At 37.5% G+C, this 16,329-nt stretch overlaps 1 protein-coding gene and 1 long non-coding RNA gene across 4 annotated transcripts in view; one reads left to right on the top strand and one right to left on the bottom strand.

Annotated features, from left to right (window-relative positions):
• Window positions 1–494: 494 nt before the first annotated feature.
• LOC123608045 lies at window positions 495–4,373 on the bottom strand. The gene is made up of 2 exons (XR_006717062.1): window positions 4,257–4,373; window positions 495–4,019 (listed from the first exon to the last, which is right to left on the bottom strand). It is a non-coding gene; the product is annotated as an uncharacterized LOC123608045 (long non-coding RNA).
• A 44-nt stretch (window positions 4,374–4,417) lies between these two features.
• The window catches only part of TMEM161B (transmembrane protein 161B), a 73,334-nt gene continuing 61,422 nt past the window's right edge, over window positions 4,418–16,329 (top strand). For 2 of the 3 annotated variants that reach the window (XM_045497375.1, XM_045497386.1), the window contains exon 1: window positions 4,420–4,565. In XM_045497375.1, coding sequence (XP_045353331.1) covers window positions 4,563–4,565 — 3 coding nt within the window. In that variant the 5' untranslated portion in view covers window positions 4,420–4,562. Of the gene's footprint in view, window positions 4,566–16,329 lie in introns of all 3 variants that reach the window. The other variant, XM_045497393.1, reaches the window with a different exon arrangement.

The following is a 16,329-nucleotide window of genomic DNA, read 5'->3' as shown; positions in this document are numbered from 1 at the left end:
CACAGTAACTGTATAAAAATGTTTTCTTGAGGAATTTAGGACATTAAGTATACACAATGTATATAACATGAAGTGGGGTGGTAAGTAAAGCTGATGTGTTCTCAGGTCCTTGTATCATCCAGGAAGAGGTATAATACAACCTAATAAAAGAATATATAGCTCTCAAGTTCATGGGGCAGGAGAAACAGAATAATTAAAAAATAATCAGAAAGAATGCAAAAAAAGGCAAAACCAACTTAGGACAAATAAAGAACAAATAATATTATAATAGATTCAAATCAAGCATATTAGTAACTATGTTACACATACATGTATTAAACACTTCAATTAACAAAATATTATCAAAATAGATTTAAAAAATCTATTCTTTCATACCACTCCTCAGAGTAAAATGCCTTGCCCATCATACTCAGAATAAAATCCAAACCCTTTCCTGGCTTTCAATGCTAATACAATTTAACCCTTTTATACCCCCCAAACTTATTCTTTTCTTAGTCACTATACTCCAAAAAGGTAGGCTTCTTTGATTCCTGAAACATTCCAAATTAGTTCCTGCCTTAAGGTTTGGCGTTATTGCCCTAGCTGCAAGCATGGTTTCCTCAATTTTTGCAAAACTGGATTTTCCCATCAAATAGGAGCTTAAGTGGCATTTTCTTAGAAGCTTTCCTTCCTTCCTCACGTGATCTAAAATAGTCATCTATTTTAATTTCCTGACTACCACTGTTAACTATCTTATATTCTTATTTATGGTCAATTATCACTAAAATGTAAATTCTTTCATAGTAGGGACTATGAGAGAGAGAAAGAGAGTGTGAGTGGGGCAAGGGCAGAGAGAGAGGGAGACACAAAATCAGAAGCAGACTCCAGGCTCTGAACTGGAGCCCAACTTGGGGCTCGAACTCATGAAACACGAGATCACGACCTAAGCCAAAGTCAGATGCTTAACTGACTGAGCCACCCAGGTGCCCTGCAGTATACTTCTGAGGAGCATGTTGTTTTGTTCTTCCCAAATGAGGAAGATGAGAATTATATGGAAGTTACAAAGCATACTTTTGAGAAAGAAATAAGCCCCTTTCATCCATTCTTTTTTTTTTTTTTTTTTTTTTAATTTTTTTTTCAACGTTTATTTATTTTTGAGACAGAGAGAGACAGAGCATGAACAGGGGAGGGGCAGAGAGAGAGGGAGACACAGAATCGGAAACAGGCTCCAGGCTCTGAGCTGTCAGCCCAGAGCCCGACGCGGGGCTCGAACTCACGGACCGCGAGATCGTGACCTGGCTGAAGTCGGACGCTTAACCGACTGCGCCACCCAGGCGCCCCTCATCCATTCTTAAATAAAGGAAAATAAAATTTTAAAAATTACCCCCTTACAGAAAGGTTTTAAGGGTAATTCCAGGAATGGTGATTGATATACTTTGGTTACTTTTTTACTCTTTGTTCTATGTTTAGGATTTTCTTTTTCACATCAAAGCAATCTTACTGGTCATAATTTTGCAGCCTGCTTTTAACTTGGAAAAGAAACACTTCCCATTAGAAAGACTAGTCTAGGGGACCCTGGGTGGCTCAGTTGGTTAAGCCTCCGACTTTGGCTCACATCATGATCTCCCAGTTTGTGAGGTAGAGCCCTGCGTTGGGCTCTATGCTGACAGCTCAGTGCCTGGCGCCTGCTTCAGATTCTGTGTCTGGCTCTGCCCCTCCCCCGCTCACACTTGCTCTCTCTCTTTCTCTAAAAAAAAAAAAAAAAAAGATTAAATAAACATTAGAAAGACTAACCTACTTTTAAAAAATAGCTATATTTCACTAAGTATACATGATAGCATTTGACTCATCTCTAATTGCTAACTACTGTTTCTAATTTTTTATCATTATAAGTATTGCTACCACGAATACTTTTGTTCATAAAGCATTTTAAGAGTAATGTAACTAAAGTGATTTTTGTCCACAACATTCATTTAAATGGTATTTCTTAAGGGGAAGGAGGTGGTCAACACAAAAAGGTCTCAGCTTTCTAGGTATTTATGTCTAATTAGGAAAACAATATACTATAGTAATTTGGGGGGAAATTACAAAGGCACCTTGTAATAAAGGACATAATAATCCTATTTATTAAAGCAAAGAAAAAGCAATTTTAATTTCTCAGAAGAGGAGCTAATCAGGAAAACATTTTGTGAACAATATGGAGCTGGTCTTTGAAACAGTGATAGGTCTTAATGGTTGAAAATGTTCCAGGTCATTGTGGGTGTTGAAGGAGGAAGTAACTTTTCTGCTGTTCTTAAGTTATTTGAGAACAGTTCTCACTCAGGACATCGCAACTTTTAATAAAACAAACAAACAAATAAGCCTTAACAATAAGCAACCAAGACTTGGATCAAAGATTAGACTAATTCCCTTGCCAAGAGTACTGAATTTCTTCCTAATCTCCCTTATCCACGTCTTTTATTTCCTTTCATAATTTTCCCTTCTTTTTATCTGTCAAAGACTCTCATCTATTGTAAAGAATGGAAATAGGTAAATCCCTCTACTTCAACACATGTAACCAATACAAAACACTGTAATTATTTGTGGGATAAAAAAGACAGGGAGATGCTGCCTTTAAACATGTATGGTATGCATTTTAATCTTTAGAAAACATTACGTATAACAGATTTTTCACACTGTAAAAGAAATTAGAATATTAAAGGATATTAATCAAGGGTTATTTATCAAATTGTCAAATACCAAATAAGGAACATAGAACTCCATGATCTATTAAAAATGATAAGCAGATAACGAATACTGACTGTGATTTCCTCTCGTGGTTTTACTCTGGCAGGAATAGATTCCATCCTGATAATAATTCCAGTCTTACTGTCACATAGGAGGAGATGCTCTGTGAACCTCAATGAGGCTGCCAGGTTTAGGACGGATGTAAGAACCAAAGTGTCAGAAATGAAAGAGTAAGACTTCACAGGATGTGTTGTTACTGACAGACTGATAGCCAGTTTCCTTCTCCACCTTTTCTTCCTCAAGGATAGCAGCTGCTTCCCACAGATACACAAGCAGAACGACTCCAATCCTTCTCTACCACACTTATCATCTGCCGATGCCCTGGGGCTTGTCTATTTACAACCTTGTCCCTATAGAGCAGAGGTGGAACCCTCAGGGAAGTTCTGGATCGGTTAGCAGCCGGTCTGTTTCACAAACTATTTCTCAGCCCCACCCCACCTCCAGCTACTTCCAATGTTGGTACTTACAATTCCTGTATCTTTATCACATTATTCATCCCCCTTCCACCCCCACCAAAAAAAGAAAACTTAAAGTGAAAACAACTCATACACTCTGTCTCTAGGCCCCTTTTTCATATAAAGCATGCTTCTTTTGGGTGGCTCAGAAGTGGTTTCCATGGTCTTTCGACCATTTATAGCTTGGGTATCATGCTCTCCAGGTACATGTATAGCCACTCCTGCCTGCCCAACCATCTTAAATTTCTTGTTAAGCTTCCTAGTTTACCTCCCAAGACCAGCTTTATAACAAAACTAGATACTGGCAAAAAGAGATCCTGTAAGTGAAATTGTAGATACAGTCACGTCTTAAACAAGGATCCCAAGTTGTGAGATTAATTTCTGGGTTAAAGGTGCTCTGTATATCCACTTCAAGCCTGCCTCCAGTACCGTGGCTTACAGCCAAATAAAAAAGGCACAGAGTTGCTGGGTACAGATTTTGGAAAAAAACACAAATTAAGAGGTACACGGGAGTTTCACTTTTTCCCCAGCTGATGATATATAATTTTTGAAAATAAAAGGAAACCGTCCACATTGGAATGTATTAAATAGGCAGAATTCTCCTCCTGGTTTCTCTGCTCTTGGTAGATGTTCTTCTGGCTTCAACTGGTATATATGAATAGTGAAGAAACATCTGAGGATCAAATTCCACTGCCCCGAGGAAGAGGAGCGCTGCAGGACGCACTAAAGCAGGTAGAAGAGATGACGGAGGGACAAACAGGTCTGTGGAGATCCGGAAAGTCTCCAGGAAGGGGCAGCCTGGAAAAGGAGAAGGTAAAAGAAAGCGCGTGGCTGAGTTCAGGCAATTACTGTTGTCTCAGCACGACCACGGCCTGTGATTTTTCTCCCTCACTAAATCCTCTGGGGTCAGTCCCCACCCCGTTCATCAACCTGCGCCTCCATCGCCTCCCCGGGCGAGGATGCGCTCCGGCCCAAACCACCCAACGTACCTCCGAAGCTCACGGTCACAGCAACACCCCCCGCCCGCCCACCTACCTGTGCTGCGCCTGCGCCTCCCCCCGCGCACTCTCAAGGTCAGCACCGCCCCCAGCCTCTAACCTAGCACCCACGGAAGTGGCATTAGAGGACGTCCTGCGTATGCTCACCTCTGCGTGGCGTGGGGTCGCAGGCGTTCAAGGAAGGGAGGGACTTCCTGTCCCGCGCGGGCAGAACTTCCGCCAGAGCCGGAAAACTCTCTCCCTCGCGTTGTTTAAGAGGCTCCCGTCTGCAGGGTGGGGAGGGAAGGTCCAGGACGGTCCCGGGGATTCCAGGGCGTCCGGTCTACGACCTGTCCTTGGCGCCATGGTGAGTCCTCGTTTGAAGACTGGAGTAACAACAGGGGGAAGGAAGGGGCCATGAGGTCAGTCCTGTGAAGGTAGCCAGTCGGATTCCCGGCTGAGGATGGAGTAGGCGAGAGCAGTGGGATGATTCGTGGGGGCAGGACCCCGCACCTGTCCCGGAGTGCTGAAGCTCCTGGGCCCCTGAGGAAGCGGCATCTGCCCTGCCCAAAGGCGAGGTTTGTCCAGGAGTACCTAGTAGGTAGCCAGAATGTTCGTGGTCCATTCACTGTGTATGGCGTGTGGCGCCAGGTGGTCCCTAGAGCTGACCTTGCCGGGTTGATCATTTCCGCCGCTCCCTCCTCTTCTGCTGCTTGGCAGTGGCCAAGAACTTAAGATCTTAGAAATTCCTTTAGCTTTTCCAAGTTGACACAAAGGAACCCTTTCTTGTAGAGGATCAACACTTGTCATCTAAGATAAAGGGCAAAGTCAGCTTATCTTTCAGACTCAGCCCATTTGAAATTGGGAAGGGTGTCATAAAAAATTCAGACTCGGTAAGGAGGGATTTTATTCGAAAGGAATATTGCAAAAGTCTGGGGAATGGGACTATTCCATAGGGAGAATGCTCTAACCATAAGATCGGCAAGAGTCCCAAAGGTTAAGCAAAAAGGTTTTTCTTTTATAGGGAGGAGTAAAATAATGGTAGGAAGAACCATATGTGGGGAGGTGAGATGAAAGCATAGTACATTGAACAGTTAAAAAGATTGTTTTACTCTCAGGCCAGTCTGTTCTGAGGAAGAGCTGTCAAAAAGGAGTTGTATGCTGCTTCAGACTGAACCGGGGGAAAGAGGATGTTAACCAGAATTTCAGTAACAAATGTTTTGTTTCAGTTGATCTGTGGGCACATGCAGTTCAGCCAATCAGTTGTGAAACAACGAATGGGAATTTGTGGGCTCTGTCTCTGAGCTTGTCATAGGTAAACACGTGGGGCATCTGTGAGTCTTACCTAAGTCATGTGGGTACCAGTGGTTCATTGCAGTAAGCCCTTTACAAAACACAAAAGGGTGTAGGGGGTATTTCTGAACCTTTGCTCTTTTCCAAGATCACAGGGATCTGGTAAAGTTCAACATTGTCAATTATTTGACTATATAAAAGATTTCAAATTCTCATCTGGAAGGGAGTGTGTCTTGGCATTTAGTTTCAGTGTACTGTGTTTATCCAGGACCAAATGTCGACCTTGTTCAGCTGTTGTGTACGATGTTGGACTTTCGAATGACTTAGAAACTTCAATGAATGTGAAAGAAAAGAACTTCAAAGTAATGTGGTTTCTGGTGTACTCTACCAGCTAACGTAACATATGATTCTTTTTGGCACTCTGTGTGTTTTTAACTTCAGTGAATAATACAGTTTTTGTTCATTAAGAGTTTTTTTTTCTTTTCTTCTCTTTTATATCAGTGAAATTAAGACAAAGATAGGGTATAGTAGAATGAGAAGGAGCCAAAGACAATAATTAGCCTAACCACCTCCACTCCACTCTCTCCCTAATTTGACGTAAGGAAGAGTCTGAGGTCTGGAAATAAGCACTGGTTTCCCTAAGATAATACTAGTTTGTCATAGTCAGACTACTACTGACTTAAAAACTCAGTAAAAAATCTCCACTTCTAAATTTAAGCTCAGTTTTTGCTTATTGGTCTGAAAAGCAGAGGATGAAAATACAATAAAAATCCTTAAATTTACAATAGTCACAAAGAAGCTGAATGTGAACTTATGCCCAGTATTCTGTAATACTAGAAGGAGAACTCCTCCTCCTGCCATCTCAAAAAATATAGTTTTATTTTAGGTTGAGGTAAACTCATGCTGTTTCTCAAAATGTCACGTAAGAGAATGTCACCTGGAGAAGGTCACCAGGGGCCAACTAATTGACTCTCCATTCTGGTATTGCTTATATTTTTGTGTTAACTTAACAACACTTAAGTGTTCCCAGTCATGAAGTTGATAACGTCTGTATATGAAAGTTTAGGCAATGTATGGAATCCTTCAAAAGAAAAGGTTTAGACATTAAATGCAGTGAGGGGTTGAATTTATTTTGAATACAGCTTGGTTAAATTGAGAACTTTTTCACAGCTTGGGCCTAATGCTATGCAAAACAGGCTGTACTTGAACTCAGAAGACCCAGATTCTGCCCATTATTAGTTCCATGAATTTGGAAAAAGGAGTCAACTTAGATAAGGGTTCCAGTTTCCTCCTAGATAAGAGAAGTGGGGCTCGATGGAGATTAAAACATCTTTTTTTTTTTTTTTAAGTTTACTTATTTTGAGAGAGAGAGAGAGAACAAGCAAGCTAAGGAGGGGTGGAGAGAGAGAGAATCCCAAGAATCTGCACCGTTGCAGAGCCTGATGTGTGGCTCGAACTCACGAACTGTGATATCTTGACCTCAGCCTAAACCAAGAGTTCTTAACTGACTGAGCCACCCAGGCACCCCAGGATTAAAATACTTTCTAATTCTCACATTTCTGATTCTTTAACTTTCAGGACTTTTTTCAGAAGAGGTACATGTTTCTCATTCAAAAAATTTTAGTCTTGGGGCGCCTGAGTGGCTCAGTCGGTTGAGCATACCACTTCAGCTCAGGTCATGATCTCATGGTTCGTGAGTTCGAGTGGGTTCAAGCCCCGCTGGGTTCGAGCCCTGCGTCGGGCTCTGTGCTGACAGCTCGGAGCCTGGAGCCTGCTTCAGATTCTGTGTCTCCCTCTCTCTCATCCCCTCCTCTGCTCATGCTGTCTCTGTCTCTCAAAAATAAATAAATGCAAAAAAAAAAAAATTTAGTCTGACTTCCACTTTTTTCCTTACCCACTTTTTTCCTTACCCTTTTGATTTTTCAAATTTGATTTTTTTTTTTCATTCTCCTTGTGTTTTTTTTTATACATCATGTAGGTAATACTTGGAATCTTTGTACATATGTTTGGCCAGGTATTTCACTATTGTCCTAAATACTATTACAGAATGGAAAGCAAAGCGTTGGGACACCTTGATTTTACTTTTTTTTATTGATAAAAATTCACTCTGTTCTTTTATTCCCTGGTACATTAAGTAGACCCAAACTCAGTAAATGCCTGTGCATGTAATAAGGTTCTTCTGTTGTGAGCAGATGAGAGTAGGATTATGGTCCAGACTAAAAATACTTAGTATTCACTCTTAAGTTTTTCTTTTCATGTTGTAAAAATTGTTAGTCTATAGACAGTTTACTAAAGGAATGATGAAACTATTTCTTCTCTTATACTTTTCTTTTTGAAAATTACAAATCAGCTGTAATCAAATAGATCTTTTTACCGTTTAAGCTTATTTGCAGGACAAAGTATGTAGAATAGAGCTAGTTCCTGGAATTGGAGGTATCTCATGGCTTGTTTTATTTATGTAGCATTCTGTGGTAATTTTTATTGCTGGGATTGAGCTATGTTGTCTGTTGGCAAAAAAAGGGCTGTCAACTTCTGCCTTACTCATTTAGAGTTAATGAGAAAGATTAAGGGGCCGAAAGGGGTATTGAGAAGAGAATGGTAAATGTTATAAGAGGTATGTATAACGTGCTCAAAGAATAGAAGAAAGAAATTCTAACAGTAGGTGTCATATAGTAGGTGACTTAACTGAGGACACTAGTTCTTAAATTTGAGTTTGTGTAGAATTCACCTGTGATGTTTGATAAAAATGCTTATCTGGGCCCATTAATGGGAGGTAGAGTTTCAGAATCTTAATTTTAATGAAGAGTTTTACAGTTAAATCTGAAATTGGCAGTCCTTAAACCATACTTTGAGAGAACTCTAATGCAGACCTTACAGACTTTAGTGGAGATATTGGAGAGATTTGTGCTGGGTGGTGATCAAACATCTGCAGTTTATTGATATGGTGGATTCTTTTAATTGATTTTTGAATATTGCACTAGCCTTGCATCCCTGGAATAAATTCCGTTTGGCTGGGATATATAATTCTTTTCATATGTTGTTGGTCTAATGCAGACCTTACAGACTTTAGTGGAGATATTGGAGAGATTTGTGCTGGGTGATGATCAAACATCTGCAGTTTATTGATATGGTAGATTCTTTTAATTGATTTTTGAATATTGCACTAGCCTTGCATCCCTGGAATAAATTCCGTTTGGCTGGGATATATAATTCTTTTCATATGTTGTTGGGTTTGATTTGCTAAAAGTTTAGGATTTTTGCATTTATATTTATAAGAGATAAAGATGATCTGTAGTTTTCTGGGCTGAGTGCTTTCTGTTAAGGAAGGTTATTAATTGTTGATTCAGTTTCTTTAATAGATACAGGCCTGTTCAGATTGTCCATTTCTTTTTTTTTTAAATTTTTTTTTTTCAACTTTTTTTATTTATTTTTGGGACAGAGAGAGACAGAGCATGAACGGGGGAGGGGCAGAGAGAGAGGGAGACACAGAATCTGAAACAGGCTCCAGGCTCTGAGCCATCAGCCCAGAGCCCGACGCGGGGCTCGAACTCACGGACGGCGAGATCGTGACCTGGCTGAAGTCGGACGCTTAACCGACTGCGCCACCCAGGCGCCCCCAGATTGTCCATTTCTTATGTCAGTTTTGGCAAATTGTATCTTTCAAGGAATCAGTCCATTTCATCTAGGTTATAAAATCTGTGGGCATGGAGTTGTTCGTAGTGCTTCTTTATTATTTTAATGTCCGTGGAGTCTGTAGTGATGTCACCTGTTTTGTTTCTGGTATTAGTAATTTGTGTCCTCCTTTTTCTTAGCCTGACTAGGCTTATTGATTTTATTGATCTTTTCAGAGAACCAGTTTTTGGTTTCATTGATTTTTCTCTATTGATTTCTTCTTTCCAGTTTTACTGATTTCTGCTCTAATTATTATTATTTATTTTCCTTCTGCTTAGTTTGGATTTAATCTGCTCTTTTTTTAGTTTCCTAAGGTGGAATTTTAGGTGTTTGATGTTAGATCTTTTCTAGTATTTACATTCAATGCTATAGATTTCTGTTTAAGCACTGCTTTTGCTACATACCATAAATTTTGATAAGTTATGTTTTAATTTAATTAAAAATATCTTGAATTTGTCTTGGTTTTTCCTTTTTGGCCCATGTGTTATTTAAAAATGTATTGTTTAGTCTTGACATATTTTGGGATTTTCCACTTTTCTTTCTGTTTACTGATTTCTAGTTTAATTCCATTGCAGTCTGAGGGCAGACATTGTATGATATCTGTTTTTTTTTTTAAGTTTAAGGTGTGTTTTATGACCCAGAATGTGGTCTTTCTTGGTGAATGGACATGTGTAGCTTCACGGATGAATTCTCAGGTTTTATCAATTAGCCATATAGTGGCAGAGATTTGGGTTTCTTCCCACATCTCTGATTTTTCCTGTGACTTCTCTCCTTCACTACTTTCCTAAAGAGGCTTAGTTCAAATAATAGTAGAGACTGTTCTCGTGGGTAGAATTTTGTTTATTTAAGATTGATTCTTAAGACTAGCTTATACTCTGGTTTTGGTCCACTTTTTAAATTTAGTTCTTTTGTTTGCTCTGGAGTAAAAGCGTAAAGCAAATTTGGTTGATTTTAGAAAATCAGAAGATAATTGAAAGTGTTCGTTTCTAAGAGAGAACTTATTTTTTTAATGTTGTACTGTGGTTTTGCCCATGTTACTAAGTTGAGTGAACACAACTTGCCCCAAAGAAACTTTGAAGAAACTTGTCTGTAAAGTGTCTCTTTACTCTTTACCACCTACAAAAAAAAATCTTTGAAGGTCTGGTAGAATGAACATTCGCTTGGTTTTGATTGAAATGATTATACCTTTTCCTTCCCCAAACATTTAAAAATCATGGTCTCTTCTCACAAGTACTGTTTAATCGATTATTCACTATTTATTAAGCACCATCTGTATGTCAGGTATATCTGTATTCTTGGCCATAGGGATATAACTTTATTAAACAGAGATAATACTGCCTTTGTGGAGCTTATGTTTTACTGGGAGATTCTGATGATAATGAAATGAGACATAATATGTGTTGGTTGTGATAAATGCAACTAAGAAAGATAAAAGCAGGGTGAGGGATAGAAAACGATTAGGGTGGTTGTTTTATTAGTTAAGTTATTCAGAGAAAACCTAAATGAGGTGACAGTGGAACAAGTATGATTTAATATACATATGTATATATCTTCAACATATATGTGTGTTATCTGTGAGTACATATTTGGGAGCTATACCCTAAACAGTTACTATAATGTCAGGCACAAAGCTCATATTGTCTGTAGCTATATAATTCTTTCAATAAAGTTAAACATTATCATTTTTCCAAACAGTGAACAGGTAAATAATTTAAGTATTTTTTTTTTTTTTAGTTTTTTATTTTTTTCAAGTTTATTTATTTATTTTGAAAGAGAAAGAGAATGAGGGAAGGGGCAGAGAGAGAGGGAGAAAGAGGGAGAGAAATTCCTAAGCAGGGCTCCACACCAGCAGCATGGAGCCCAACGTGGGGCGTGAACTCACAAACCAGGAGATCATGACCAGAGTCAAAACCGAGGTTCAGACATCCAAACTACTGAACCACCCAGGCGCCCCTTAAGTATATTTTGTGTTTTTTTCCTTAAAGAAACCTCTATAATAGTAAGTGATGTTTTATTTAATAGATTGGTTTATGCCACATATTTTTAGTCTTTTAGTATATTTTTTGTGAGAATACAACTCATTAACTCACAATATACTGATTTTACATTCATATCTTTCACTTACATAAAACAGACATAGTTATTCCATTGTTAAAGTAGACTAAAATATCTTTGTGATTTGCCCATAATCAAAAGATTTAGAAAAACCTGGTATCATTTCAGCTTTTGATTCTTTGATGTTGAGACTCAGGGTCTTAAGTTGTATTTATTTTTAAAAAATCTTTAGGTAGTATGAAAAGCCAATCTGCTCATACATGCTCATAAGGATGATTTTGGGGAAAGTACAATAAATATATGGCATGGAAAGTATGCTTGAACTAGAACTAGATGACCTCTGGGGTTTGACTCAAGTTTTTGTGATTCTGAATATGTGAAACTGAGTATCACTGATATTCACTGATGCACATTTAGTTGAATGTATATTGAAGTGACTGACAGTGGAGGGAATATTCAATTTGTCTTTCAAGAAGAGTTTCACAGAGGATTGATTGGACTAGGTCTTTTAAGGGTAAGTAGAAGTATGTTAGGTGGGTAAGAAATTGAATTTTACTTTTCCTCATTTTATTTAAGTAAAAGTATTTATGTACCCTACTTACATTAACTCATTTAAATCTTCATGAAGTATTTAATCTTGGATTTTTTTTTCCACCTCCACTTTTTTACCTGCTTTTTTTTTTTTTTTTAAACCTCTATTCCACAGATGTAGAAATGGAGACACAGCAAGATTAGAGTAACTCTTCCAAAATTAAACAGTTATTGGTGGTGGAATTTGACTTGAACGCAGGCAGTTTGGCCATTGTATTGTTGTGCCAGTCTTACTGTTACATTTGATAGGTTTCAACTTATGAGAGGAGTCATTTCCAGAACATTTCCCTATAGAAACAACATTAAGGTGTTATATTTCTAGAAAGTCTTTCCCAATCTAGTTAATAACTTCTATTACATCTCATATACTATTAAAGAAATCAATCATTACTGTCATGCATAGCACTAATGATTAGCCTAATTCAAGTGCCAAACAGGTCTGACATTGCTGCATTCACTCAAAATAAGAATTCAGTCCTTCATATTCTCTCCACCTTAATTGCATCCAGTTAAGGCACTCCTTCTGTACAGTATTAATTTCCATTGCACCTCTAGTATAGACTTGTAGTAACATTGATGAGGTGAGGAGCAATTAGAGAACTGGAGATGAATTGGAATTTCTTGTCATTGTTAAGTATCTAGTGTGCTAAAAGCCTGTCTCAGCCCATTTCTTTTCCTGAGGGCTTCTAAGGATTGGCTTGCTCATATCCTTTCACTTGGACTACCTGTTGCTTATAGCTAGAACTTAGTTTTCTCCCTGAGTTGCAAATAACATAGTATCATAGGGTACCTTGCATTCCCTACCATATGGTCAACGCACATGATAAAGGTTATTACTACCAGTAGATTTTTTCTTGCCATGTTACTTACTTCCAGCTGATCACAACTGTTTACTTATCATAAAGGTCTTTTAGGGAAAAAAGTTGAAGCTCTGGATGATATTGATGAGTCTTTGCAATACATTCTTGGAAGTAGAGGTTTGGATTGTGAAGAAGAGATGAGATGGAAAATAATAAGGGACACTAGAGAGAGGAAGGGAGACCTTTCTCCTCCAGAAATTAATTATGAAGAAAGAACTTTAACAAGCTGTTCTTCTCTGTATTATAAATATATGAGTATAGATTGCCATCATATGATGTCACAAATAAGGCACTATAAGGCTATGGTAGGCTATGGCTTTTTTTTTTTTTTTAAATAAACATGACACTTTTATCTTTTTGATAAGTAGCAGACGCCTTTTGAAATACTAATCTGATTGCTTATTTTTTTTATGTAGTTATCTGTGTCTGCCCTTTACACAGTGCTTAGCTGATTTTTGTTATCTTTCACCATTTGATTGCCACTGTTTGCCCAAATACAATGATTTACCTAGCAAAGCAATGCCACACTTTCCTGCTTTTTTTTTCCTAAAAGAAAAGGTCATATTGGAGGATTCTGCTCCATCATGACTTCATTAAGTTCATTATGTTTGTTAAGTATTTTTATCATTTCAGAAGATTTTAGTCATTTTTATGATCAGTATAAATGATTGATTAAAAATGTTTCCAATTCTTTGTGATTTATGGGCATATGTATTCAAATATGAATGTGTATGTCTTTTGTTTCTGAATATAGTCTTGCTCAAAAGAGAAGCCATGACTTTTTTTCCTGAAAAGTTTTACATTATTAATAGTTACATTCATTAGTAGAATTTTCTTAAGTTTAAATTCTTGCTTATTGTCTTTTCCCTTCCCTGTATTAGGTTAATGAACATTAGGACAGTGAAGCTTCACTTTATCATTTATTACCAGACAGCTTTGTTGGTTGGGTGGGTCAGATGCTAACTAGAATTAGAATTAATTGTAAACTAAGTCTGTTTTCTAATCAGGAGGGACAGATAAGAAAGCTTTGGTAACATTCATTATAATGTTAAATCATAACTGACTGCAACATTAGTTGGTTAAGACTAACACTATTTTTGGGGCACCTCAGTGGCCCAGTTGGTTAAGTATCTGACTCTTGATTTCAGCTCAGGTTGTGATCTAATGGCTTGTGAGATCGAGTCCTTCATTGGGCTCTGAACTGGCAGCATGGAGCCTGCTTGGGATTCTCTCTCTCTCTCCCCACCTCCCCTGGTCGGTCTCTCTCTCTCTCTCTCTTTCTCTCTGTAAATAAATTAAGTAAATAAATAAACTTTAAACAACTGTTTTCTAACTTGATTCTGTTATTTATTGAGTACTTTTGATTTTGATAGAGAGCTTCTCAATCATATTAGAAGTATTGAAGGTCATCATAGTTCTTTCTCTTGATAGTCACTGAAAGAGAACATTTCAGATCATCAAGAAAAGGAATCCTTTAATAGGTAGAATTGGCCAAGTATCTGAGATAAACTTAAAAAACAAAACAAAATAATATTGTAAAACTCTTGGTATTCGCAAGTCTCCTGAGAGAAATTCCTGCAAACCACTAACTGAGGGGGAATGCTGGTCAGTGGGCTAGGTATACTCCTTTACAGCAGAGCTTGGAGCTCTGATTTACTTTCAGGTCTCCTATAAATGTTAGCTCATTTAATCCTTATGAAGAAGGGATAATTATTCCTATCAGCAGTAACTACACTTCACAGGCTTTGACGATGGTTTAGAAATGGTAGGTGTGTGAATGCCAGTAATCCATTGTGTTTTTAATTAAAATAACTGCAATCATCAACAATGAGATCTTTTAAGAACTTGGAGATTATTTGCCAACTCATATCTTTTGTAGATAAGAGTGAGTCCCAGAGAGAGCCAGCTCGTCTATCTGTTATTAGTGACAGCGAAGTTCTTTGATTCTAGTATGGTTAATTATTCAGTACATTAAAATATTTACAGTAAGTGCATCTTTCCAACAGTTACCATTAGGAGTGCACCTTAAATTTTCTTGGCTTTTGTGTGTGGCTTAAAATTTAGAGTTAAGCTAAAATTTTTATTTTAAATTTGTTTTGATGACGTTTTATTAGTGTACTTACCAAAGTTGTCATTCTTAGTTTGTTTTAAAAGAAAGTATTTGTAACACAGACTTAAATTGCATTAAATTGAGAGTATTATCTTATAGAAACAGACTACTTTCTCTGAGATACAGTGTATTGTCTTTTGATCTTAAAGTGAATAATTTTCTTTTTTATGCTAAAGTTTAGTGCTTGGCACATAGGAATTGAATGTAGTGAAGGACAGTAGGCAAATTTATGCTTTATCCTTTTATTTCATCTAAAAGGTAGTATTCAATATATATTGAAAACCTGCCGTGTTAGGCACATTCCGGGGAGTTGGGTTAGGGCTCAAGAAATGAGATGAGTAGTTTCATTGGAGGAGAGATCCATAAATTGTTGGTCACAGTTGAGCATGATAAAGTCTGTTTTGGAGTGATGTATATGTTTTTTTTTTTTTTTTTTTTAACAAGGAAGGTTTTATAAGGGAAGTGAATATTGAGGGATGGGTAGGAATTGGTTTGAAGTTGATCTATAAATGCTAAATACAAATTTATTAGTTGTAATTAATAGCTTCTTTGGATATAGATCTATAGGGGTATTTTCTGTAATGTCAGAAAATACAATTAAGGAAGAGTACTACATTTAAGAATGCCATCTTCCATTGAACCTTTTATTTGTTACTTATTAGTACTATAATGGAACATTTATGAATGTCTTAGAAAAAGGTGAAGTGGCTTGTTACCATCTTTAAAAATATTGCATTCTTCACCAACATTTTTTTAAAGATTTTTTAAAAATAAGTGTTTATTCCACACTGTATGTTAGCCAATTTGACAATAAATTATACTTTAGAAAATTAAATAAATGTTTATTCATTTTTAAGAGAGCATCAGCATGAGAGGGGTAGGGGCAGAGAGAGAGGGGGCCAGACGATCCGAGGCTGGCTCTGCACTGACAGTAGCAAGCCCAATGTGGGGTTGTAACTCAAGAACCATGAGATGATGGATGACCTGAGCAAAAGTCAGACACTGAGTCACCCAGGCATCCCTAAAGAGAATTTTTTATTTTTATTTACTTATCTTTTATTTATTTTTATTTATTTTATTTTTATTTATTTGAGAGAGAGAGAGAGAGTGCACACAAGTTGGGGAGAGGGACTGAGGGAGAGAGAGAATCTTAATCAGGCTCCATGCTCAGTGTGGAGCCCAACACCAGGCTCAATCCCACGACCCTTGGATCATGACCTGAGCTGAAATCAAGAGTTGGACACTCAACCTCAACCAACTGAGTCACCCAGGCACCCCTCTTCATCAACTTTTTAATGACTGAACAGTTATTGCTTTATATAAGATCTTGCATAATTCATTCAAAGTAACTGGAAAACTATCTTTTAAAATAAACAGCTGTTAATTTCAACACTAATGTTGAGATAGTTAATGAATTGTATTTAATTAGAATGCCCTCTGTTCTTTTGAAAATGTCTATTTTTGCCCTATGTTGGTTGGTCTTCCACTTTGCCTTACCAATTTATGTCAAGAAACATGTCTTCTCAAGTTTATTTATAAATTTAATGAAA

Source organism: Leopardus geoffroyi, chromosome A1 (assembly GCF_018350155.1).
Source record: "Leopardus geoffroyi isolate Oge1 chromosome A1, O.geoffroyi_Oge1_pat1.0, whole genome shotgun sequence".
NCBI lineage: Eukaryota > Metazoa > Chordata > Mammalia > Carnivora > Felidae > Leopardus > Leopardus geoffroyi.
This window is presented reverse-complemented; position numbering and strand designations above follow the sequence as displayed.